General features: G+C 38.3%; 1 protein-coding gene across 1 annotated transcript in view; it reads left to right on the forward strand.

Annotated features, from left to right (window-relative positions):
* Polk (DNA polymerase kappa) overlaps positions 1-26724 on the forward strand; it is a 57704-nt gene that overhangs the window by 6538 nt on the left and 24442 nt on the right. Inside the window, exons 2-4 of the mRNA XM_050153750.1 lie at positions 15166-15328; positions 17900-18019; positions 25829-25981. Coding sequence (XP_050009707.1) covers positions 15197-15328; positions 17900-18019; positions 25829-25981 — 405 coding nt within the window. The 5' untranslated portion in view covers positions 15166-15196. The remainder of the gene's footprint in view (positions 1-15165; positions 15329-17899; positions 18020-25828; positions 25982-26724) is intronic.

Consider the following 26724-nt stretch of genomic DNA (forward strand, 5'->3'; position numbering starts at 1 on the left):
GTACTGTTTTGTATCTTTTTCCTTTTCTCTGTTCTGATAAGAGGTCACCGTAGCCTCTGCCAGCGTTCCTCTCTGGCCCATTAAAAAATCATGAAAGTCCTGGGTATAGTGGTGCACTCCTTTAATCCCAACACTTGGGAGGCAGAGTCAGGTGGATCTTTCTGAGTTCAAGGACATCCTGGTCTACTAAGTGAATTCTAGGACAGCCAGACCTATTAAACAGAGAAACCCCGTCTTGAAGAAAACAAAACAAAACAAAAACAAACAAACAAAAATATCACGAAAGCGTCTGCTATTATAGTAATTCATTCTAGGTTCCCAGTAAGTAAATGGTCTTGGGAATTAATCCTAACTGGCTTAATCTGTAGTAACTATAACTTTGGATGTGTATTTAATATATAAACAATTGCTTAATAGTATTATTACTATAATCATTTTTCTTCTCTCTGTATATATCCTAGTTGTCCTGTTATATGCACAATTTATGTATAAATGTACCCAAGTAGATATTCATTTATATAAAATGTACCAAATCCAAATCCATCTATGTTGGCAGAGGCTGCTCAGACCTGAAATAATCACACTGAAACTGTTAATTACAATACTGCTTGACTAATAGCTTAGACGTCTTTCTACTAGCTCTTATATCTTAAATTAACCCATTTCTATCATTTTATATTTTACCATGAGGCTCATGGTTTACAGGTACCAGTGCGCAGAGTCTTTCTCCTCTAGCAGCTTCATGGTGTCTTTTTGACTCCGCCTACTCTCTCTATAAATCTCTGTTTGGATTTCCCATCTGGCTTTACTCTAATAAGTAAGTCATTGGCTGAAAGCAGCTTTTTTATTAACCAATGGCAATTAAACATATTCACAACATACAGAGGGGAATCCCACATCATCTCCCCTTTTCTGTCTAAATAAAAAAGAAGGTTTTAACTTTAACATAGTAAAATTACATATAACAAAACAGGTATCAAGCAAGAATTACAGTTACAATATTTCTATCTATTTTATCTTTTATTATAACTAAGGAAAACTATATTTATAACTTTTTATTCTTTAACTCCATCAAAGACCTTAGTTAACAGAAAGTACATTGTAAGCAACTCCCAAAACTCTAGAATTGACAGAGACATCTTGCTGCCTGGATAATCACCCAAAGTTCTTCTGTAACATTGGGGAATCCAATCTTCAGCCTATATGCCCATGCAGATTTTTCCATGAAGAAGGAAATTTCAAAGACAGTTCTGTCTGTATTGGCAGTTTGTTTGTCACTTTCTTCTGTGTTCTGCAGAATGTCTTGCAGACTCTTTCATGAAGCAGGAACCCTGAAGGACTGTCTCACCTTTAGACAACTTCAGCAGTCATTTTTCTGTGGGTCCTGCATATCCAGTTTATGCAGCATACCATCAAGTAGTCCAAAGAAGAACAGTTTCTTGCCCAAAGGGCTAATAAACTCCATAAGGAGCCTCTTTGATGCCCATCATCCTTCCAGGTAGATTGGTGCTTCCAGGAGCACATATGTCTCATTGTCATGAAAAGTCATAAGTTTTTAAACATTTTATGTGCCATATTCTGTTAGTCTTTGAAATATTTGAAGAATAACTATCCATATGAAATATATCTCTATACATCTAGAAAACCAAACATGACTACAAACTTGATTAGTATAGATGACTATCTATTAATCTGTATTTCTTAATTATACATTTTTAAATAAGCTGAACAAACATAATGCTTTAATCAAGAACAGAACTATACATATGACAAAATTAACCTTAAATTTGTATTAATAAACCAAGATCCATACCAATGCAAAGTATTCATCTTTATGTCATTTCCCCCTTTAAATGAAAACAAATGCTTATAAACTATATTTGGGAATTCAGTCAGTAGAGCATGAGACTCTTAATCTCAGGGTTGTGGGTTTGAGCCCCACATTGGGCACCAATCTGTTGGCAGAAACTGTTCATTTGTTTCCCAGCCACCCAGATCTGAAATAATCACACAGAAACTGTATTAATTACAATACTGCTTGGCCAATAGCTTGGGGTCCTTTCTAGCTAATTCTTATATCTTAAATTAACCCATTTCTATTATTTTATCTTTTACCATGAAGCCCATGGTTTATCAGTACTGACACATGGGCATCTTTCTCCTCTGGCAGCTACATGGAGTCTCTCTAACTCCACCTACTCTCTTTACATCTCTGTTTGGATTTCCAGCCTAGCTTTACTCTGTTAAGCCATTGGCTGAAAGCAGCTTCTATATTAACCAGTGGCAATAAAACATATTCACAGCACACAGAGGGAATCCCACATCACCTCTACCTACATTTTTTTTTTTTTGAGACAGGGTTCTCTGTGTATCTCTGACTGTCCTGGAACTCATTCTGTAAGCAGACTGGCCTTGAGCTCACTGCCTCTGCCTCCCTGAGTGCTGGGATTAAAGACGCGCACCACCACTGCCCAGCTCTACCTACATTTCTAATGATGGAAGCTGTAGTTTCAGAAATATAAAGGACTTTCAAGAAACTTGCATGTAACTTATCTTTAGTATTGATAACATTGCAAAGAATAAAATACTTTTGTAAATATACTCACATATAGGGAGGTTCATAGTCAGCTTAAGCAACCCTGGTTTAGTAATCTATAATGAATTTTAAAGGGCTTATAAAGGTTTTTAAGTGGTAAACAAACTTTTCCAGTAACTAGAACAGCAAATGCAGAACATAAAATTTATCTGATTGAAAGTAGCGTTTTATAATTGATGTTTGATCAATTTATGGTCGCTAATCTTTGCATGAGAATAATCCCACAGCCAAACAGCTGCAGAATTTCTTTTTGCTTATGCTGATATTTCTTTCTCATCATTCCTTTTCCCATGCATGCTGTTGTTTATGGTTATTGTATATTATCCATTACTATTTCCTCTCTTTTGGTGCTCCTGTACATGCCAGTGACAGTATTGGTGGGAAAATTATAATAAGAAGACATGAGAATTACTAAGTAACTAACTTCTATAACCTGTCATGCTGTTTAAGTGACTAGAGAAGAGAAGCATACCTATTGGGTGGTATTTATTGTTTTGGTATTTATTGTTGTGTTTTGTACTGGGAATGGAACTCAGAGCCTTGTGTGTACAAGGCAGATACTATAATATGGGGCTACATCCCCATCCCCATGTCTCTTCTAAATTCTCATTTCAATCCTGGTCCCCGCTTCAGTATTCCAAGAGCCCTGAATCCCTTTTCCAGTTTCCCAAGCCCTTTGATGACTCCTAGCCTTGTGTGGTAGTTTGAATATAATTGCCCCCCCAATCTCATAGGGAGTGTTACTATTAGGAAGTGTGGCTTTGTTGGAGTGGGTATGGCCTCACTGAAGGGAGTGTTGCTGTAGAGGTGGGTTTTGAGGTTTCCTATGCTCAGGATATTTCCCAGTGTCTCAGTTGACTTCCTGTTGCCTGAAAGATGTAGCACTCTCTGCCCCAGGACCACATCTGCCAGTATCCCTCCATTCTCCCCATCATGATAATGAACGGAACCTTTGAATCGCTAAGCCAGCCCCAATTAAATTTTTTCTTTATAAGAGTTGTGTGGTCCTGGTGTCTCTTCACAGCAATGAAAACCTAAGACTCCTTTTCCTCAATCTAGTGAACATACCCTTACCCCAAATATCAGTGTCATATTTCTATTTCCTAAGATAAATTATGATACTAAATAGTAATATTGAGATACTTACAGAGATGGGCATTTTAAATAGACATTTCCTATATTTAACTTGCTTGCTTTTTCTTTATCTAACCATCCACAATCCATTTAGATTGACAGATACCTTATTAACATCTATTACTAGTATTGTTATTATTATCATCATCATAATCATCATTATATGTTGATTATATTGCCATGTGTTATTCTGTTGTTCTGGACTGTTTATATTGTTTACAAAAACAGTCAAACTTTTTTGGTTTTGAGAGTCTTACTGTGTAGCCCAGGCTCGCTTTGAACCTGCCTTCTCTCTGCTCGGTCTCCCAGGTGTTGGGATTATAGGAGCATACCACCAGTCCTTGCACGTTGCTTTAATCATTTTCTGGTTCCTTTTTTTTTTTTTTTTTTTTGAGACAGGGTTTCTCTGTGGACAAGGCTGACCTTGAACTCACAGAGATCCACCTGCCTCTGCCTTCCAAGTGCTGGGGTAAAGCATGCACCACCACAGCCTGACTAGTTGCTTTCATCTTTAAGGTGACTTTCTATCTGTTTTGGACTTCTTCTGTGTTGATTTTTGTGAAAGTGACTTTCTGAGAGAGCTGTACTTGAAAGTAGTTGGGGAAAATGGTTGACATGGGTGCTTATTCCTACCATACAGCATTGCATACAATTTGTCCCCAGAGAAAATGCTGACATCGATTACAGATGAGCAGTGATAGGCAGAGGACAAGTTTTGAAAGTCACTTCTTCCACGGTGGCATTCAGGGGTCAAACTCAAATCATCAGGCTAGTATACAAGTACTTTTACCCCCTGAACCATCTCACTGGCTCCGTCCACACATTTCTAGGGAATTTGGAGGCTGAAAGGAATGAAGGTCATGGGGGTAGGCAGAATGGAGTGCCGTGGAAACCCCCTGGAAGTGGGGGAAGGGAAACTGCAATCAGATATAATGTATGAGAGAATAAAAATAATAATTAAAAAAAAGAAAGGGCAGTCACTAAGAGCCGTCTGTTCTCTGCTGTTAGTGTAGAACTTGCGTGAAGTTAAAGGAGAGCTGCACTTTAGTGAGACCAGAGGACACTCAGGAGCTGTGTCTATGACTTCATTTGAAAAGTGTTATGTTGTTACTGCGTTTGACACCTCTGCCATTTGCTGATAGCAATACAGGACAACTTAGAAATTAACAGTAGAGAACCAGAATCAATGTCAAGGTTAGACTGAAAGTAGCCTCAGAGCTCTCTGCAAGAGGGAATGGTGAAAGGGACAGGAAAATAAGCTTGTGTCTGCAATTCGGTAGGTTCTTTTCAATTCAGTAGGTTTACATGGAGTGTAACCTAACAACTTGGTTTCTCATTAACAACATGACCCTGTCCCATGATCCAGTCTTTATTTGTAATTTTATATTTGAATAGTAATTTTACAGATTGTAAAAATAAATATTGTAGCAACACAGTATCAGAAAAGGTACTATAGGAGAACATTTTTTATCCTTGCCTAAGGACATACGTACACGTCCCTTAAAATATGTGTACCTTACTATATATCTCAAATAAAATAGAATGTATCCACTCAGCATTTCTTTTTTATGGACAGATTTTATTTTTTTAATTTAATTATTTTATTATCTATCTATGTAGAGTGTGTGTGTGTGTGTGTGTGTGTGTTTCTAAGCAGGGTCTCCCTGTATAGTAGCTCTGACTATCCTAGAACCTACTCTATAGACTAAGCTGGCCTTGATCTCAGAGGTCCACCTGCCTCTGCCTCCCAAGTGCTGGGATTACAAGTATCTGCCTCCACCACCCAGGTGAACAGATATTTTTGCTGCCGTGATCTAGTAGCCAAGAACTTGTCAGCCTCTCTCCTCCTGCCTACAGTGAACAATCAGAAACAGTGAACTTCTGTAAAATACAAATTTACTGACTGGAGAGAGAGCTCATTCAGTAAATTGAGTTTGATCCTAAGAATCAGTGTTTAAAAACAAAATAGCCAGCATCACACACTTTTAATACTAGCAGTGGAGAGTGAAAATCGGAGATCCCTGGAGATCCCTGGCTAGCCACCCTATCCTACTTGGTGAGTTCCAGGCCATTGAGAGACCTGGTCTCAAAAGAAAGGTAGATAAGGCGTGGGAGATGGCTCAGTCGGTAAAATGTTTCCTTAACAAACACAAGAACCTGAGTTCATATCCCAGAACCTATGTGAACAGCCAAGCACAGTGATCTATCTGTTCCTGTAATCCAGTGATAATGAGATGAAATTCCTAGAAGCTTGGTAGCCAGTGAGTCTTACCTACTTGGCTGTCATTTAGGCCAGCCAGAAATCCTTTCTAAGCAAATGTTGGAAGGTGCCTGAGGAGAGATGGTTCTCAGACCTCTACATAGACAACCACATCCACACAAAGGTGGGTGGTGCCTGAGGAAAGACACCTGAGGTAGTCTTTGCCTCCGCATGCTCATGCATATACATCTGTACATACAAACGTGTACACACACACATATACACTATAGCTTTAACTTTTCATAGTTTTAAATTCTCCTGAGTTTACTTCTGAGTTAAACATTTTCATTGTTACAGAGCCCAGAAACCTTTGCAAAGCATGCAGCTCCTCAGCAAAATAGAAATGCATGAGCTGGGCCTGGGAGTTTATTTTGGATTGACACTTTATTTGATTGCTTCAGAGTATTTCTCATTGTATATTAAGGAATATAGATTTCACGGACTCAGGGACACATCTGTAATCTCAGCACTCAGGAAGGAGGATCCTAAATTGAAGGACAGCATGGCCTGCATTATGGTGAGATGGAAGGGAAGATGGTGTCAGTTGTATCTCAGTAGGGGAAAGTAGGTAGAGTGGATGGATATTTTAGCAGGCGTCTATCCCGTTCCTCCTCACTGGGACAGACGAATGAATAGGCTAAGGGCAATCAGAGAGTGTGTGAGTCATGTGTGGGGTGCTGCACAGCTGTAATCCCACCCGCCACAAGTAAAGGGCTGTTTAGGCTGCATAGCAAGAAAACAGCATTTAATTGGGAGCTTGCATTCAGTTTCCGGGGGTTAAGTCAATATCATCGTGGTGAGGAGCACGGGAAGGTTAGTCAGTGGTCATGGAGAGAAGCATGGCAGGAGACAGGCAGGCACGTCTGCTGGAGCAGTAGCTGAGGACTCACATCTGATCTGCAAGCTGCAGACAGAGAGAGGGGGAGATTGAGAAAGAGAGCGAGAGAGACTGGGCCTGATAGAAGCTTTTAAAACCTCAAAACCCATCCCCAGTGACACACCTCCTCCAGAAAGGTCACACAACCTAATTCTTCCTAAACAGTCAGACACACTTGAGAGCCTGACATTCAAATGTATCAGCCCATGTGGGCCATTCTCATTTAAACCACAGCAGTCCCCAAAAAGCAGGCTTCCGCCTGTGGTGAAAACTTGAGTTTTCTTTTGATGCATACTCTTAGTTTAGAAACTACAGGGCCGCGTTATTTGTGTCAGTTACAAGGATTTAAAAAATGAACTCAGAATGCCAAGTTTTTTGCATTTGAACACACAGTGTTGCATCTGTGTTTTCATCCCCATTATATAAAAACTGTGGCCATATAGTTCTATTTATAAATGTGTAAAATAGTTTGAGAGAAACATGGAAAAATAGTAATCTGCTAATATCTTGGGGTTGTGACTTATAATAATCTTTAAAATTTAAAATATAATTTACAATAAGTAAAAATGAAAATGGAATTTTAAAATCAGTCCTGTATGATTATTAATAATTATCAATTATTTGTTAATTTGAAGACTTAAATTTAGAATAATCTTCATTGTGTTTTAAATTAGAAGGTAAAAAGAATAATTACAGTCTAAAATTTTGTGCTAGATATTTAATCTGTTGATGAAAACATGAAATATTTGAGCATTTGAGAGTTGTAAAAATAATAGTCTAACATGAGTTAAGGTTTTCTCCGTATGGGTTTGATTCTTCACAGTACACTGAACAGGAGAACAAGCTCCACACCGGAGCCTCCTGTAGCTCCTCTTTCCCTTCCTATCTCTGTCCTCTGTCCCTTCCTGCTCTCTGCCCCTGTGGTTAGGGTATTCTTCCTGCTTGCCAGTATGTTCATTCCAGATTCCTTTGGTCAGTATGCTAGTACTCATGATATTGTTTGCTTTGGCACGCCTTTTAGAAGAAGCCCCCATCCTAAAACCCTTTTGCTAGAATTCCTTTGAAAAATTGCCAGTTTCCATCCTTATTACCGCCAAAACGCAGGGGTCGCTTTGTGTTTTTAAGTGGTGGTGCAGATAGTCAGCAGTAGAATCAGACTGGGAAGAATTTGAAGATTTTCAGAGAAAATGCTTTTAAGTCACTGGACCAAACCACAGGAACCAGGAAGTCTTTCCTTTGAGCCGTGCATCTCTTCCGTGTCTGTTTTAAAAGTAAAGCAGGTTGTACTTTAATTAGCACACTGAGCATTGTGCATTTCTTATTGGCTTCTTGATGGACCAAACTATTCTGTAATTTCAGGCTATAAAAATGTTGACCATTTTTCTTTTCAATGTTGCAGTTATATCCATTCATCTGGTTTATTTTATCTGTAATGATGCTTAGTATTATAGTACAAATTCTAATTTGAGTATAAACAAAATCCATCTATGTAACCCCAACTGGCCTGGCACCTTTAATTCTCCTGCTTCAGCCTCCCAAGTGGTGGGATTATAGGCCTGCATCAGTGTATCGAGTCCTTACCCCTGCAATGGAGCTGCCATCAGAAGTCAGAGTATTAAAAAATTCTATTTGAAATAATGAAAGTAATTTTTATTCTTTGCTAGCACGCAAGATGAAAGCAACATTGTTGTGAAAGGCTTTAAATTATATACATAAGTTACTGTCACTGTTGTGGGTACCTGACTGCTGTCCACCTAGCCATTTGTTTGCAGCATAAGTGAACCCCAATTTAGAGCTAACTGTGATGGCAAGGAAGCTTCATTAGAGTTGAATAAGGAGACTTGGATGCCATCCTAATTCTTCAACTTACCAGCAGAGTTATGATGAATAATTCACTTAATTTTGTTTAATTTTTTTAATATTTGAATTTTTGTAGCTTTTCTTCTTAATATATAACCAGAGAGAATAACTAAATTTGTTGTGTATGTTGTTGCATAGTTTGTGTGTATATATTTTTGAATAAAACTTTAAACAATGTATTATGTGTATGTGTGTGTCTGTATGAGAGAGAAAGTGTGTGTGTGTGAGCGCGTGCGCGCATGTGTGCGCATGTATATGTAAAACTGGTGCAGACATGCCACAGGGTGTGTGGAGATAAAAGAACAACTTTGGTTCTCTGCCTTCACTGTGGGAACTGGGGACTGCACTTGGTTGTCAGGTTACATGACGAGCATTTTACCCACTGAGCTGCACTGCCAGCTCTTGAGTATGGCTTTTGTACAGACAGGTCTTTGTTGCTGGGCTCAAGTGGTCCTCCTGTCTGAACCTTGTGAGGGTTTTCTTAGTTTAAAAGGTGGTGTAACATTGTGCAATGTAGTCATTTCCTGGGGGTGAATAGATTTTTCCCCCATATTTTTGCTTCCTGTATTGAGCTCTATTATATAGTCAGTAGAATTGCAACTGAACTTGGCATGTATAATAGAGAGGTGTTATTTTATATTTGTTCTCTATGCAATAGATAAAATTACAAGGTTTAACAAGAGCACTGAAGTTCATAAAAGAAACACTACTACAGCTAAAATCACATACTGAACCTCACCTAGTGAGATGACTTCAAAACCTCGCTCTCACTAATAAACAGGTCATCCAGACAAAAATTAAACAGAGAAATGCTGGAGTTAATAACTTCATGAATCAAACAGACCTAGCAGATATTTACAGAATATTTCACAAAAACAAAATGAATATTCTTTCTTCTAAGAAGCTCGTGGAACTTTCTCCAAAACTATATACTGGTAAACAAAACAGATCTCAACAAATATAAGAAAATGGAAATAACATCCTGTACCCTATCTGACCACCATGGAGTAAAGCTGGATTTCAACAACAGAACGCTTACAAACTCACAGACACTAGGCTACTCACTATTGAATGAAAAATGGGTCAAGACAGAAATCAAGAAGGAAATTAAAAACTTTTTAGAATTGAATGAAAACGAAAACACAATACCCTGTCCTATGGGACACAATAAAGGCAGTTCTGGGAGACAAGTCGATAGCACTCAGTGTCTACATCAAAAAATTGGACAGATCGAATATTAGTAACTTAGCAGCACTCCTGAAAGCTCTAGGGGATATAAAAGGAAGAAATAAATAACCAAGAGAAGAAATAATTAAACTAAGGATGAAATCAATGAAATGGAAGCAAAAAAAAAAAAAGACAACAACAACAACAACAATACAGAGTCTCAATGGAAGGAAGAGTTGGTTCTTTGAGAATTAGTAAGATTGACAAACCCTTAGTCAAATTAACTAACAAATGGAAAGAGAAGATTCAAATTAATATAATTAGAGACAGAAAGGGGGATATGACAACAAACACTGATGAAATCCAGAAAATAATGACATACTTTAAAAATCTGTAATCTACTAAACTGGGAAGCCTATAAGAAATGGATGAATTTCTTTAGATAGATAGATAGATAGATAGATAGATAGATAGATAGATAGATAGAGATATATAGATATATAACCTACCAAAATTAAATCAAGATCAGATAAGCAATTTAAACAGACCCATAACCCCTGGTGAAAGAGAAGCAGTAATTAAAAGTCTTCTGACCCGAAAAGCTCAGAGTCAGAAGGATTCTTTGCAGAATTCTACTAGACTTTCAAAGAAGAATTAGCACCAATATTCCTCAAATTATTCCACAAAATACAAATGGAAGGAATATGAGGCGACACTTATCCCAAAACCTAAGCTATACAAAGACCCAACAAAGAAAGAGAATTGCAAACCAATATCCCTTATGAACACAGGTCTAAAAATTATCAACAAAATACTTACAAGCCAAATCCAAAAACACATCAGAAATTATCTGCTATGATCAACTTGGCTTCAATCCCAGGGAGGCAGGGATAGTTCAAGACATATAAATCAATAAATGTAATGCACCACATAGGGTAAAAAACAAAAACCACATCATCATTTCATTAGATGCAGAAAGATGGATTTTTGACAAAAATCCATCATCGCTTTATGATAAAAAGGCCTGGAGAAACTAGGGATACAAGGGACATGCCTCAACATAATAAAGGCAATTTACAGCAATTCCACAGCCAATGCCAACCTAAGCAGAAGAAGCATTTGCACTGAAATCAGGAACATGACAAGACTCCACTCTTTGCATACCTAGTCAGTATAGTATTTGACATTTTAGCTAGAGCAATAAGACAACTGAAGGAGGCCAAGGGGATACAAATAGACAAAGAAGTCAGTGTTTTATTTGCAGATGATGCCCTAAAAACTCCATTAAGAACCTTCCATGCTGATAAACACACAAAAACACATTGAGGAAATAGATTAGATATCAGAAGAAGATTTCTCATGCTCTTGGGGTAGTATTAATATAGTGACAATGGCCATCCTACCCAAGGCAATCTGCAGATTTAACACAGTCCCCATCAAAATTCTGGTTTCTTCACAGAAATTGAAAGAGCAATTTTCAGTTTCATATAAGCTCAGAAAAATACAGGATAGCTAAAATAATACAACAATTAATAAGAGATTAATAAAAGAACTTCTGGAAATAATCACATCCCCGATCTCAAATAGCAATACAGAGCTATACTAATAGAAACATCATGGCATTGGCACAAATACAGACATTTTGATCAATGGAACTGAATTAAAGACTCAGACTAAGTCCACACACACTTATGAATACCTGCTTGATTTTTTTTTTATAAAAACAAGCCAGGAATGCACACTAGAAAAAAAGACAGCCAACAAACGGTGCTGGTCAAAGTAGAAGGCTGCATGTAGAAGAATACAAATAGATCCACATTTGTCACCCTGAACAAAACAACTCAAAATGGATTAAGGACCTTGGCATAAGGCCCTAATTCTCATGTGAGAGGTGGGGAATAGTGTTGAACTCATTGGCAAAGGAAAACACTTTCTTAACAGGCACTAATACCAACAATAAATGGGACATCATAAAACTTAGAAGCTTTTGTATGACCAAGGACACCATCAATTAGGCAATTATATATCTCAGTGTGTGTGTGTATGAATGTATATATATATATACATTTATATATGTGCATATATATCACAATTTTTTTAAAAATGGGCACAGAACTAAACATAGATCTCAAAAGATGAAAACAAATGGTTGAGAAACACTTAAAGAAATGTTCAATATCCTAAGTCATCAGAGAAATGCAAATCAAAACTAATTTGAGATTTCATCTTACACCAGTTACAGTGGCCAAGATCGATAAAACAAATGACAGCTTATGCTAGTGAAGGTGTGGGGAAAGGAGAACCCTTATTCATTGCTGGTGGGAGTGCAAACCTGTACAGCCACTATGGAAATCAGTGTGGTGGTTCCTCAGGAAGATGGGGATAATTCTACTTCAAGAGCCAGCTATACTACTCTTGGGCAGATACCCAAAGGACCTCTGCATCCTACTACAGAGATACTTGCTCATTGCTGCTCTAGTCATAAAAACCCAAAATTTACAATAACTTAGCTGTCCATCAACTGATAAATGGGTAATGAAATGTAGTACATTTATATGATTGCCTATCATTCAGCTGTTTAAAAAGTTATTAAATTTGCATATAAATGGATGAAACTAGAACCCAGAATATTATTATTATATTATATAAGAGAAAATATACAATATGTGGTTGTTAGCTTTTAAGTTTTCATATGTGTTCTACAGTCTATATAGCCACAGAGATTAGGCACCTAGTGAGGCTCTCCCAAGGAAGAGCATGTAGGAGATATTGTTTTGAAGAGACAGTGGTGAGACTGGAGTGGGAGGACTAAATGGGGAGAGGAAAGAAGAGAGGGGTGAGGGAGAGAATGTGGGGAAGGATAGCTAACACTTTGAGCCATTTGAAGGGCTATATGGAAATCTACCACTATAGAAGCTTCTTTAAATATATACATATATGAAAGAAATATAAATGGAATTGTCAAATAATGGAGAGACAGTGCCCCAACTAGATATCTTATGAACACCAGGTAAAATCTCCAGTGCCAGGAATGTGTTGTATCTATTTGAGTCTTTGGCCAAAGTGGCACCAAGGAAATTCCCAAACATCTCAGACTATTACCAAAGCTATTGGTTGCTCTCCAAAAACTAATAATAAGGCCCCATTGCTGATACAGCACTTATATAATTCGTCAAACATGGAGAAGTAGAACTGGTGCCTAACTAGAGGTTTCACCCCTAAAGACTGTATTCATGGTACTGGAAAATACTCTTAAATGCCACCAGAGGAGAAAGGTAACTATCGACACAGCTGCTAACCCTGCAATCTGCAACAGTGATCTTTCAGCAAGATGTGCTGGTGCAATAGTAGCACAAACATTGTAGGAGTAACCAACCACTCTGATCGGATTTAAGCACATTCGATGAGATAAAGCCCGTATCTGACACTGCTGTGGTGCTGAGAACCCTAGAGTAGAAAGGCCATGGGAAAATCTAATACTATTATTCTTCTAAAGCAGTGGTTATCAACCGTCCTAATGAGGCCCTTTAAAACAGTTCCTCATGTTGTGGTGATCCCCCAACCAAAAAATTATTTTTTGTTTCTACTTCATAACTGTAATTTTGCTACTATTATGAGCCGTAAATATCTGTGTTTTCCAATAGTTTTACATGACCCATATGAAAGGGTCATTTAACCCCTAAAGGGCTTATGATCCAAAGATTGAGAATCACTGTTCTAAAAGAACCATAGCAATAGAACATCTCTTAATAAGATTCTGCTCTACCTATAAGTCAGTCCCTGATTCAGCCATCATCCAAGGAACAACTTCTTGCAGTGGGTAGGAACTTACACCTAAACACCTAGAATTATAGCTGGACAAATGCAGAGAGTGAGAGATTTTGGAATACTCTTTCCTATATGATGTCTTCATCAGACCATCCCCTCAGGGCTTAGGGAACTATGTGGAGGCAAAAGCAGAAAGACTGTAAGAGCTAGAGAGGATGGGTGACTTAAAGCAAACAGTACCCTCCAAATAGGACAGAGTCACATGTAATTCACAGAGCTGTGGCAGCAAGCACAGTGCTAGCACAGGTCCAAGGCAGAGGCAGTCCAACTGCTGAGAAGGGGAAGTGAACATGAACTCCCAACCCTAGCCAAGAAGCTATCTGTATTTGAATTCTGCTTGCAACTGAAAATTTATTTTTCTCCAATGAAGCCTCACTGCATCTATTAACTATACTTCAGGGCAGGTTCCATACCCAGCGGTAGGTATGTAACCCAAAATGAACTCAATAGGATTTTTATAGATTTTCTGTCTTAAATTGCTGTGGTTGGTATTTTTTGTCTTATTGGTTTTTCTCTCGTATAGTTTGGTTTCCATTTGTATGGGTGTGTGTGTGTGTGTGCATGTATGTGTTTCCTAGTCTTTTGTTCATAGTTTATTTTTTGTTTGCTTGTTTGTTTTTTAAAGAAAGAATGAAAGAGTGTAGATTTAAGTGGGTGGAGAGGATATGAAAAAATTCAATAGGAAAAAAAATACCCATGAGGTTTGGACTTGGATATGTTTTTAACAAATGTGTAGCTATTGTCTAACAAATGTAAGTTAGCAGATATGTCCTGAGACTCAAGCTTCTCTTTTTATATTTGGAGTAGTAACATCCATCTTTTATGGGTATTTAGCATGTGTATGTAGGGCGGCAAACATACTAACTGGCATGAAATATGCAGGAAAGGTTCATTCCTTTTGTCTCCAGAAAGATAGTAAGCTTAGGACAATATTGGAAAAAATTTGAGTAGTAATTTTTCTTTTATTTCTTTTTTTCTTATTATTTTGGGGGTTTTTTGTTTGTTTGGTTGGTTGGTTGGTTTGGTTTGGTTTTAGTTTTCGGTTTTTCAAGACCGGAATTCTCTGTGTAGCCCTGGGTGTTCTGGAACTTGCTCCGTAGAACAGGCTGACCTCAAAATCACAGAGATCCACCTGCCTTTGCCTCCTGAGTACTGGGATTAAAGATGTGTGCTACCACTGCCCAGCTGAGTAGCAGTATTTCAAGATCCAAGAAATGTTTTTGTTTGTTTGTGTTTTCAGACAAGGTTGCATATAACCCAAACCAGCCTCAAATTCATTGTATAGCTGGAGATGCCCTTGAACTTCTGCTCCTTCTTGCCTGCCTCCCCAGTGGTGCAGCGCTGGGAGGATCAAGCCTATGTTGTGCAAGCACTCTAGTAACAGTTATTTCTAGCCCTTCTGTGGTCACTTAAAAACACTGCTTATGTTCTATGCCTTTGCAGCTAATACAGAAGAAGTCGCCTTGTTTACATCATGGATAACACAAAGGAAAAGAATAATTACAAAGATGATCTTCTGCTAAGGATGGGACTAAATGATAATAAAGCAGGGATGGAAGGACTGGATAAAGAGAAAATTAACAAAATTATAATGGATGCCACAAAGGTATGTTCTTGCTTCTTTCAGTATCTGTGATTTATTTTTTTAAAGATTTATTTATTTATGTACTTTATGTATATGGGTCTGTTGTCTGCCTGTACATTTGCAAACCAGGAGAGAGCTTTGGATTCCATGGGACTGTAGTTATAAGTGGTTGTGAGCCACCATGTGGGTTCTGGAAATTGAACTCAGAACCTCTGAGCCAGTGCTCTTAACCTCTAATTGATCCCCAGCACCCAGTATCTATGATTTAGTCAGTATTAAAAGAAAATTACTAGTTTTGGTTTACTATCATTTTTATTAATTAAAATGTTTTAATATACCATTAAGCTATGAAATATATAAATGCTTTTCAAATCTGTTTTGCTTGTTACGAAGCTTTCTACTTTGAATTTATATAAAAGTTATAAATTAAAATAAAATTCAATAAAATTTTATGCATATAAAAGCAAAAGAATGCACATGTTTTATCTTTTTACCTCTTGTAAATGAATATTAATAATTGGATGGAGATTTATACTTGCATATGTGGATATAGTTTATTGATCTAATCAGAATTGTTACTGATTGATATCTAAGCCATTCCTAATCTTTTATTTTATTATGTTGTTTATGTATTTATTTTGAGGCAGGGTCTCACTATATAGTCCTGGCTGTCCTGGTACTCATTACGTAAACTAGGTTGGCCTTGAATTGATGGAGATCTGCCTGCCTATGCTGGATTTAAAGTTCTGCTTACATTTACTAATCTTTATTTTAATGATTTTTCCAAACAGGGTTTCTCTGTGTTGTCCTTGCTGTCCTGAAAGTCACTTTGTAGACCAGGCTAGTCTTTAACTCAGATATCCAGTTACCTCTGCCTTCTGAGTGCTGGGATTAAAGGCGTGTTTCACCACCATCTGGCTACATTTACTAATCTTATGTGTGACAACTATAAAAGAGATATCTAGAAGTGGAATTGCTCTACAAAATACAGAATATATATATATATATATAGTGAGTTGCTAAAGTCCCCCCCATAGCCACTTTGTCAATTTCTATCGCTTCCTCTATTTTATGAGCTTATTTATTACCATGTCAAAACTGCACCAAAAGACTGTGTTCCTGAATGTTTTGATTCGCCAAGTTGAGGTAACTGTGTAGTACTAACAACTCAATCAAAAAATGGTCAGAAGATATGAATAGGCTGTTGTAGAATATTATTTGAAGATATGTTGCATTTGTTTATGATGTGGAATATTTGTTTAATGATGCAGAGATGTGTTGCATTTGTTTAACTCTGTGAAGCTGTGTTACTTTGCCTATTTAAAACACCTGATTGGTCTAATAAAGAGCTGAATGGCCATTAGCAAGGCAGGAGAAAGGAAAGGCGGCGCTGACAGGCAGAGAGAATAAATGGAAGGAGAAATCAGGGAGGAGCAAGAGAAGTTTGAGGAGCAAAAAAAGAGAGACTCCAAAGGTCAGCTACCCAGCTACACAGCAAGCCACAGAATAAGAAGTAAAGAAAGGTGTACAGAAATAGAGAAAGATAAAAGCTCAGAGGCAAAAGATTGATGGGAAATTTAAGTTAAGAAAAGCTGACTAGAAACAAGGCAAGCTAAGGCCGGGTAATAAGAATAAGACTCTGGGTGTATTTGTTTGGTAGCTGGGTGGTGCCCCCCTCCACATCCACGAAGAACCAAAGAACCAAAAAATAAAAAAAACAACCAACAACAGTAGGCATTTAAGTGAAGAAGATGTGCATATGTCAAACATGAAAAGATACTCAGCATTATTAGTCACTTAGGAAATACAACTTAAAAAAACCAGGAATATGTCATCTACATTATTATTGGCCAGAATAGCTATAATAAATAATATAATCAAGAGCATTGGTAGAGATATGGGGAAGTTGGAGCCTTCATATGCAGCAACAGAGTCATGGTTCAGTCAGTTACTCCAAGGGTTAGGCATGTATTACCATAGATCCAAAAATACCCTCATAAATGCATATGTATAGGAATGGCGGTGTATGTTCATGCTAAACTGTGTATAAATCTCTGTAGCAGCATTTTTCATGAGAGCCACGTGTAGAACTAACTTAATGCCCATGTCCTGATAATTGATCGCCACTGTGTTCTGTAGTGTAATAACAGATGGTTCAGTGTCTTTAATGACTTCCTGCTAACGTTATGAAGGAGACCCGTAAGGGAGATAACCAAGGAACTAGCTGGCAGAGCTTGGATGTGCCCCATGGGCCCTCCACAAATGACATTTTTTTTATTGTTTTCGTTTTGAATCCAAATCTTAACTCAATTTTTTTTCTTTGTAGTATTGTCTCACAAGAATTATATGGTTTAGGTGTATGTGTTGTGTGTGTGTGTGTGTGTGTACATACATGCGTGCGCATGATGTTAGTGGTGAATCTAGGGCCTCGTGCATGCTAGGGAAGCCCTCTTTACAGATAAGGAAACTGACCCAGAAGAGTGAAGTTGCTTTCAGATGGCAGTATGACTTCAGCGTCCCCCTCTTGGCCATGAAGTCACTGCAGTGGCCCTTTCCTTCTGACACTTCCCTTCTGCTTCATTTTCTCTGTAGGGGTCCAGATTTTATGGAAATGAGCTCAAGAAGGAAAAGCAAGTCAATCAACGGATTGCCAATATGATGCAACAAAAAGCTCAGATTACCAACCAGCAACTAAGGAAAGCACAGTTAGAGGTATTTATTGAGTTGCCGGGGTGAGGCTGGTAGAATGGGGTTGACAACAGCTGCAGGCAGGGGAGAGGGAAGTGTTGGTTGTGTGACTAGGCGTGCATAGTCAGCAGGCACTCATGCACTGCTAAGCCTCACTCTACACCTTTCCCTGCGTAGAGTCAGCGCTGTCCTAGTTAACTTGTCTGGCTTCAGAGGATATAGTTAGCAGGATTAGGATTTGACCCATAGCTTATGCTGTTGTATTATTTATGTGCTTTGCACCAGACAAAGCTCTTAAACAAATAGGGCTAATTTGCCACGGTGGATCTGAGTGGGGGGGTTAATTCTTTAAATGAGAGTAACCATGTTTTAGTAAAATAAAAAGTTATACTACAAGTGAAATACCAAATGAACATAAAATTTTTGAAGGAAACAATATTTCTAAAAACCTAGAGGTTTTTGTGCTCTCCGGAACTTGGAGGGAATAAATAATTTGAAGTTCTCAAAGCTACTAGAAGTTATTTCCGTAGAAAAGTTTGGAAAGAACCAAGGTTTGTGACACCCGTGGAAGATTGACAGCTCCAGGTAGACATGTTTCTCCTGGTCAGACTAAAGCTATAGACAGATGAGTATTTTCTCTTAAAATCTGACCCAATTTTCACGAAGCACTGAACATAGGGAAGCACTCTCTACTGACAAGGAAATTGACACAGGAAGGTGAAGTAATTTTCAGATTACTCAGAGCTGAGCATAGTAATAAAATTGCAGTATCAATCTGACATGCTGCAAAATCTTTATCTTACAGTGGAGTTCAGAGATCATGAAGTTCCTTTACTGAACCATATCATTTTTTCATAAACACTTTTCCAAATATTATTTTAACTTGATTTTTATTGTTGGTATAGTTATTTTCATAAAACATTATATTAGTTTACATTTTCAATATATGTGTTACTTTCTTCAAATGCTTGCTGTAAACTAGACTTCCTTAATTTTGTTACATTTTTCAGTTTTGCTGTGTATATAATCTCTCCAGCAGATTTCACGGATGTTCTAATTTACCTTCTATTGTATCAGAGAAGAAACTCCTCTCACACAGCACTCATCCTCTCATTATGGGAATATGTTCTTTTATTCTGTTTGTTATGATACAGGTTAAGTAGGCGGCATAAGAAAACCAAAATAATAGTTTCTTTCTTATAATAAAAAGTAATCACTTATTACATACTTTTCCTATGGAGATAGGAACAAACATATATTTATCCAAGATAGGCACTGATGTCAGACCAAATAACAATCCCATAAAAGTCTTGTTAGTGAACAAGTAAGTTTATTGGACTTACTTACAGGGAGAATGTGTGAACTACTTATAGGAAGATGAATAACTCAAAACCAGCTTATCACTAAAACGTCACAGCCCAGCATGGGTGATGATCCTAAGATCTGCATGGATGGAGTCCCTCCTGCAGCTGACCTTCTACCTCCTATGTGCTATCACCTCTCATGACCACAGGTAGAGGGACAGGAGTGTGTGCAGAGGGGAACCGGATGCACAGGAAGGAGTGAATGATTGTAATCTCAGATGAGGTCCAGTCACCCTTGCCCCACTCTTCCTAGGAGGGAAGGTCAGTAAGCTGGGTCTTGTGAGGATCTCTCGCCTGAAGTCACAGTTGTTCTGACTTCAGGGTAATGCTGGCCAGGCCAGGCCTGGAGTTCCACAGCATCCCTGGCTCTGATTACCGTAGTAATTTCAGACATAGATTTTTCTTAAATCATACTATTCCATCATCTCCTGGTATTAGAATTACTGATCTGACAAAAGTATCCCATGTTCCATTTCCTGGTGAGGAAGAAGTAGTGTTGGGTAGATTAAAAGCAAATAATTCACTGTTAAACAAGTAAGAAAGAAGTTGCAAACAGTATTTAAACTCACATTCTTTTGGCAGCAACTCTAGTTACAGGGCCACACATATGCTCTCTAGCTGGGTGGTCATCTGCCCAGCCTTTCTGTTTAACAGAAAGAAGTGGGAATATGTTTGGAGGTTCAGCTAGCAGTCTAATGCTGTTCTCTTACGCAGTTCTGGAGTTTATTTCTCTCCGTTTATGAGATCTTATGTATTAAGGATTTTTTCTCACTATATGTCCTGTTTGTATTTCCAATATATCTTTTAATTTTTTAGTTTGACCACATATTTTCAAGCTTATATAGTCAAATTCAGTATTGTTCCTTGTAAGACTTAGTTTTTAGAGCTGTTTCAGGTTTATAGCAAAACTGAACAAAAAGTTAAGATTCCCCTGCCCTCACACAGGCGAACCTCTAGCCAAGCATTGTCTCCCACAAGTGACTACATTTGTTGCTATGGCATGGTATTATCATGCAAAATCAATAAGTCAGTACTGATTTCTTATGCTTATAGGTGTAGACAAGTTTATGATAGTATATATTCACCATTACAGTATCACACAGAGTGTGAGTTATTGCCGTAAAAACCTTTGTGATCTATTTAGTCATCCTTCCCTCCCTACTAATCCCTGGCAAGCACTGATCTTTTCACTCTGTCCCAAGTTCCACCCTTGCCAGAAGGCCATGGAATTGGAATCATACAGTGTGTAGCCTTTTCGGGCTGGCTTCTGTCACTTAGTAATATGCACTTAGATTACTTTAAGTCTGTTCGTGGCTTGATAGCTCCTTGCTTTCATGTGCTGCCTGTTATTCTCTGTCTGAATGTATAACAGTTTACCTCCTGAAGGACATGGAGCTTGCTTCCAAATCTGGCAACTATGAATAAACTGCTATAGATACCTATGCGTCAATTTATGTGTGAACTAAGTTTTCAATTCCGCTTAACTGTCAGACTCTCTTCCAAGATGACCATCCCGTTTGGCTTTCTCATCAAAATGGATGAAGGGCCCGGTTGCTGTTCCTTCTAAGCAATCTTTGGAGCCATCAGTTTTCTCAGTTTGGGCCTTCCTGAGATGTTGAGGATAATGGAATCACATCATTTTATTCCACATTACTCATTGCCATAGACTGGGGAACCTCTTTTCACTTGCCGTGTATACATCTTTGTTGCGGTATCTGCTCAGGCCTTATGCTTGGTTTTAAATCAAACTAGCTTTTTTAAAATTGAATTTGAAGAATCCTTTATATATTTTGGGTATCAACCACATATTGGCCTGATTTTGCGAATGTCTTCTTTTAGCTTATCTTTTGACTCTTGATAGTTTCTTTCACTGAGCAGAAATATAAAATATGTTTCAGTTAAATTCTGAAGGATTTGATTTTCCAAGTTTAAAAAATTGTGTTCTGTCCAAAACAATGCTGTCTTTAAATTGACCTTCTTCCTTAAACAATTTTCTTTCTAGACTTGTTGGGTTTTATTGATCTGTAATCTACTAACATCTTTAATAAAAGTTTTACAAATAGAGAAGAACATAGCTGGTGCATTGTACTGACTTTGGGGATTTCACACTAATTTTTCAGATTAACCTTCTGTTAACGTGAAGGAATAGAAAATGCCTTCTATTGCACAGTAGAATTTCAGGTTTTGTTCAGTCTTAGACAGCTGTTTGATGGGAGCCTCTCTGGCATCTTCCAGAACAGGAATGGCAGGAAATGTGTCTTATGTTGATTGTTGAATTGTTTCATTTGTTGAGCTTCCTCTAGAAGAAGCTGTGTACACGGGAGGAGGCTGAGGAAGTCCCAAGGAGTCCAGAAGGTTTCAGAAAACAGATTTTTCATGGAAAGTGTTTCTATTTTAGACTCACATTTTCCACAAGCTACATTTTATTACAGTGATATGCTAGGATAGTGTAAATTCCTTAGGTCAGGCTGAGGTAGTCTCCAGGCATAAGCCAGGCTGTTCATTTTGAACCCCTTTGATTTTCCTCACTGTATTCTACCCTCATCAGACTTCTTTAAAACACAGGGTTATTATTGTCACCTTATAAAGTATCTTCTAATGAGCTCCTGGATCGACTAAACAAGCATCCATGTTGTGTTAAGTGGAAGCCGCATAGCAAATCAGTGCGTTTTGACCATTTCAGCAAGTGCCTTCACTAACTTGGATTAGCTCAGCAGCATTTATGAAAATACTAAGTCAAGAAAATAAAAAGCATTCTTTCCACACATTTTTCTAAATGTAATAGAAATTGAGAGTTTTAAAAGGAAATTATGTTAATATACAGTATGGGTATAAACTATATAGTTGATCTGAACTTTTTTGGTGTTAAAGACTATTCAAAGTCTGTGTTATCCACGCCTCTGATCCCAGCACTTGGGAGGCAGAGGCAGGTGGGTTTCTGTGAGTTCTAGGCCAGCCTGGTCTACAGAGCAAGTTCCAGGACAGCCAGAACTAACAGAGGGTCTCCAAAACAAAAAGCAACAGCAGAAAAAACAAAAGCCAATATCTGTGATAGAGAGGCGTCATAAGATGATGAAAGTAAACAAACTTCGGAGTAACCTGCTTTTCAAGTCCAGCCCTCCCATTTGCCAGCCCTGAGACTTGGAGCAAATGACTTAATCTTTATAATCTTTCATTTTTCTCATCTATAAGAGTTATAATTGTTATGTCAGAATTGTTCTGACTGTAAATGAATTTATGTGGGAGACACTTAGTATATTACATGATCTACTCGGTAACTGTCAAGTCTACCTTAAAGTGAGCGGCACTGCCCCCAAGCCCTTGCCACACCCCTCTCTGAGAACACTTTATATGAGTATCTCTTCAGTCCTTCAGACGTTTTGCTGTGAGTTTCCTTCTGCTTGACAAATAAGGGACGAAATGACTAATTTAACCAGTGTCAAGTAACTGATGAGCGGCAACACTGAGACTCAAAAGAAAGTCCCTATTTTTAACCCTAGTGACCCACGAGCTCACAGAAGTAACAGACGGAGAAGGTAGATGTTATGGCCTCAGATCAGATCGGGATGTAAAAGCCATTCGGAAGGAAACCGGGATAAGTGGAACCCTGAGTGAGCCCTAAAGCAGAAGAAAGGTCCCGAGCAGTGGTGCTGTGCTCTGGGAGCAGCAGAGCAGGCTCAGACCAGGAGAGTGACTAACAGAGATAGGAAAGGAAAGTGGAATGTGTGAGTCACCCTGGGAGGTTTCCTCTGGCAGCTGCACGCTCGCCTTAGTCCAAGAGAGAATAGATTGCTAAGGAGGCTGCCACAGCGTTCATTTATGGGTGTGAGGGGAGTTTTCCCACTTGATTTGCTTTCTATTTATCTATGCCTTTCTACATTATCCCAGCCCAAAATACTTCAGATGCCACTCCCTTATTCTTACTTCATCCATATTTTAGGCATATTGTTATTGTTATAGATTAGATTTCCGTTTTTATTAATCTCCATGGTTTGTCATCCGCAGTCAGGGCCATATGACCTTATTCAAATTAGAAGTGTTAGAAAAAGCAGTTTGAAATCAGGATAAAACCTGAGTGAAGATGAAAAGTTCAATTTGTTCAGGACAGTATAGTGAAACACTTACCTCTAGAGTTTTCTGATACTGCTTTAGATAAAACTAACTTTAATATATTGGGATCAATATATTTATTTTTTCTATCTGCCTCCCTATCTTTCTTGAGGGGAAAAATTTAAGGCAGCTAAGGTCGTTCTCATGGTGAAAACAAGTAAGAGAAGTTTAATTCTCTGGCACAGAAGAGAAAGAACCAGCTGACTTTCATGGGGATGTTTGAGTTGATTCTTGAAAGCTTGCAGCAGAGCTCAGAGAGGCTTCTACAGAGCCCAGCCGGTGCAGAGCCGCTCCGGCTGGGGACTCACAGGAGTAGACCTGCAGACATTCAGCCTCTGCTACAGACAAATGTGGCCTGGGGCGTTGTTTCTAAGAGAGGAATTGCAGCTTTAGTCCCATGCTAGAGGACAGCTAATGTGTCCCTTCTAAGGAAGAGCTTGGAACAGGTATTCTGTAGAGCGAGGCCCAGACTGAAGAGCAGCGTGGGGGTGGAGGGGGCACATTATATCTTTGTGGCTCTCCACATGAGGCAGGTTGCTTTCATTGAGGAGACAGCTTGTTTCTTTGGGCTGTTTTCCTCCCTTTGGGTTACTATGTTATGCCGCCATTGATCCTTTCAGTAGTAGATTTCATTCATTGAACGGGGGTGCCATGTACCAGACATTGTTCTGTGTTCCATGTGGACTGTATTTGTTTTATTTCTGTTTTGTGATTTGCCTTCATAGTCTAGGCAGCTTCCTTATGTGTTGATAAAATTAAAACTGTCACATAGCTGCCCTTTGCAGAGTAAGCTAGGGAAGCACACATATAGCATCAGTAGAGGCCATCCATATGAATAGGTTGCTATATAACCCCTTTTTTCTTTGCCTATTTGATTTCTCTATGTTTATTTCTCTTTTTTTTCTTTTAGTGCAATAACTTATTTTCAAAGAGACCAAAATTTTTTAAGATTATAATTCTGCCTTGTTATATTTGACATATATATTAAAAGTTTATGAAAATACGCTTCACCTTCAGTTTTCAATTGAATATTTGTATAGAATAACAATCTCAGACTTTAGCTCTTGTCCTGGCTAGATTTATGTCAACCCAACACAAGCTAGAATCAGGGAAGAGGGACTGTCTATTAAGAAAATCTCTCTCCATAAGATCAAGCTGTAGTCAAGTCTATTGGGCATTTTTTAAATTCAGGGATTGATATGGGAGGGCCTTGCACATTGTGGGTGCTGCCACTTCTAAGCTAGGATCCTGAGTTCTAAAAACAAAGCAGCCATGAGAAGCAAGCCAGTAAGCAACCCTCCTCCATGCCCTTTGTCAGCTGCTGCCTCCAGGGTCCTGCTCCAGGGTCCTGCCCTGTTAGAGTTCTTGCCCTAACTGCTGTCGATGATGCTGGAAGTGTGAGCGAAATAAATCCTTTCCCCCCAAGTTTCTTTTGCTCGTGGTGTTTCATCACAGCAGTAGAAACCTTCACCAAGGCAGCACCGCAAAAGTAGTTTTACGGAAGGATCATTTACTTTGTGTTTCAGCATGTTCGTGTGCACATTATTATGCAACATTATGTCATGCACCACAGGTATAATCTCTTATTGTGTGTTTCCTTTGTTTCTATCTGAAGACATTAACATTTTGAGTCAAATGGGAATTGTTTAATTTACCTAAATAGAAGCTTTGAGTTATAATAAGTTTTTTCAAATTTGTTCAGCAGTAAGCATGATTTGATGCAGGCAGCTGGGATAGCTCATTTATTCATTAAATGCTTGGTAACTTCCTGCTATATTCCAGGGAGGGCAGAAAGAAGAGTTACTAGGAAATTATACTTTCAAATAGGCTGTCAGTCTGGACAGAGGGCTCAGTGGGTAGAGTATTTGCTGTGGAAGCGTGAGGACCTGAGTCTGGGTCCCCAGCACCCAGGTGTGATGTCTGTAACCCCAGCACTCTGCAGGGAGACAGGTGAGTTCCAGGAGCTCACTGGCCAGCCAACCTAGCTCAAACAGCAAGTCTGAGTTCAATGAGACATCCTGTTTCAGAATATAAGGGGGAGAGCAACAGAAGAGACCCAAGGCACTCCTGCCCAATCACATTGTTCATGGGTAAGCGCGTTCACACTCATACACAAATTCTTAAAATAATAGTAGTAGGTTCTCTGTGTGAAAATAAGGGCAATTACTAACCTTAATCAACAGCAATAAACTGTATACCCATAAATACAAGAAAATATATACCCAATAAGTAAGTAGATTGATAGGTGGATAGATGAGCAGATTGGCAGCCAGAAAGATACCTTCTGAATTAAAATTTATGATGAATGATGTTTTGATATCATATTGTCTAAAAGTACATTAACTTTTTAAAAACTAAGGTTGACCGATTTGCAATGGAATTGGAACGGAACCGGAATTTGAACAATACCATAGTTCATGTTGACATGGATGCTTTCTATGCAGCTGTGGAAATGAGAGACAATCCGGAACTGAAGGATAAACCCATTGCTGTAGGATCAATGAGTATGTTGGTAAGTAGGTGAAGTTCAAAAACAAAAAGGAAATTTCATAAGCTTATTCAATTCAGTTTGCTGAGGACTTTGCTACTTTTCCAGGTGGTTTACACATGCTCAGTTACTGAAACCTTTCAATGTAACTGATCCTACTCATTTCTGTTTCCACTCGAGAAAAAGGGAAAACAAAAATAATTAATAAATTGCCCAGAGATACAAACTCAGGAAAATAGCACATTAGCTTTTGTATTCTCTATTGCAAATTTACTTCTTCAAAAGGGTTCTAGTGAGAGTTGAAAAGAAAAAGCAAAGGAAATGTTATGTTTAGCCAGAGGTTTTTAAACTGGCTTGTGGACCAAGTCTAGCCTGTCATCGTTTTTGTAAAGAAACTTTATTGGAGCCGGGTGGTGGGGGCACACGCCTTTAATCCCAGCACTCGTGAGGCAGGCGGATCTCTGTGAGTTCGAGGCCAGCCTGGTCTACAAAGGGAGTTCCAGGACAGGCTCCAAAGCTACAGAGAAACCCTGTCTCAAAAAANAAAAAAAAAAAAAAAAAAAAAAAAAAAAAAAAAAAAAAAAAAAAAAAAAAAGAAAGAAAGAAAGAAACTTTATTGGAGGAAAGAAGTTATGGCCATTTATTTATTATTGTCACACTAAAAGAACACAATTGGATAGAGTTGCATAGTTGCTAAGAAAACACATCTGCAAAACCTGAAGAGATTATGTATTTTCTAAACTTTTACAGAGAGGATTGCCAACCCC

This window comes from Alexandromys fortis, unplaced genomic scaffold (assembly GCF_014885135.2).
Source record: "Alexandromys fortis isolate MF-2015 unplaced genomic scaffold, M_Fortis_MF-2015_v1.1 scaffold_79, whole genome shotgun sequence".
NCBI lineage: Eukaryota > Metazoa > Chordata > Mammalia > Rodentia > Cricetidae > Alexandromys > Alexandromys fortis.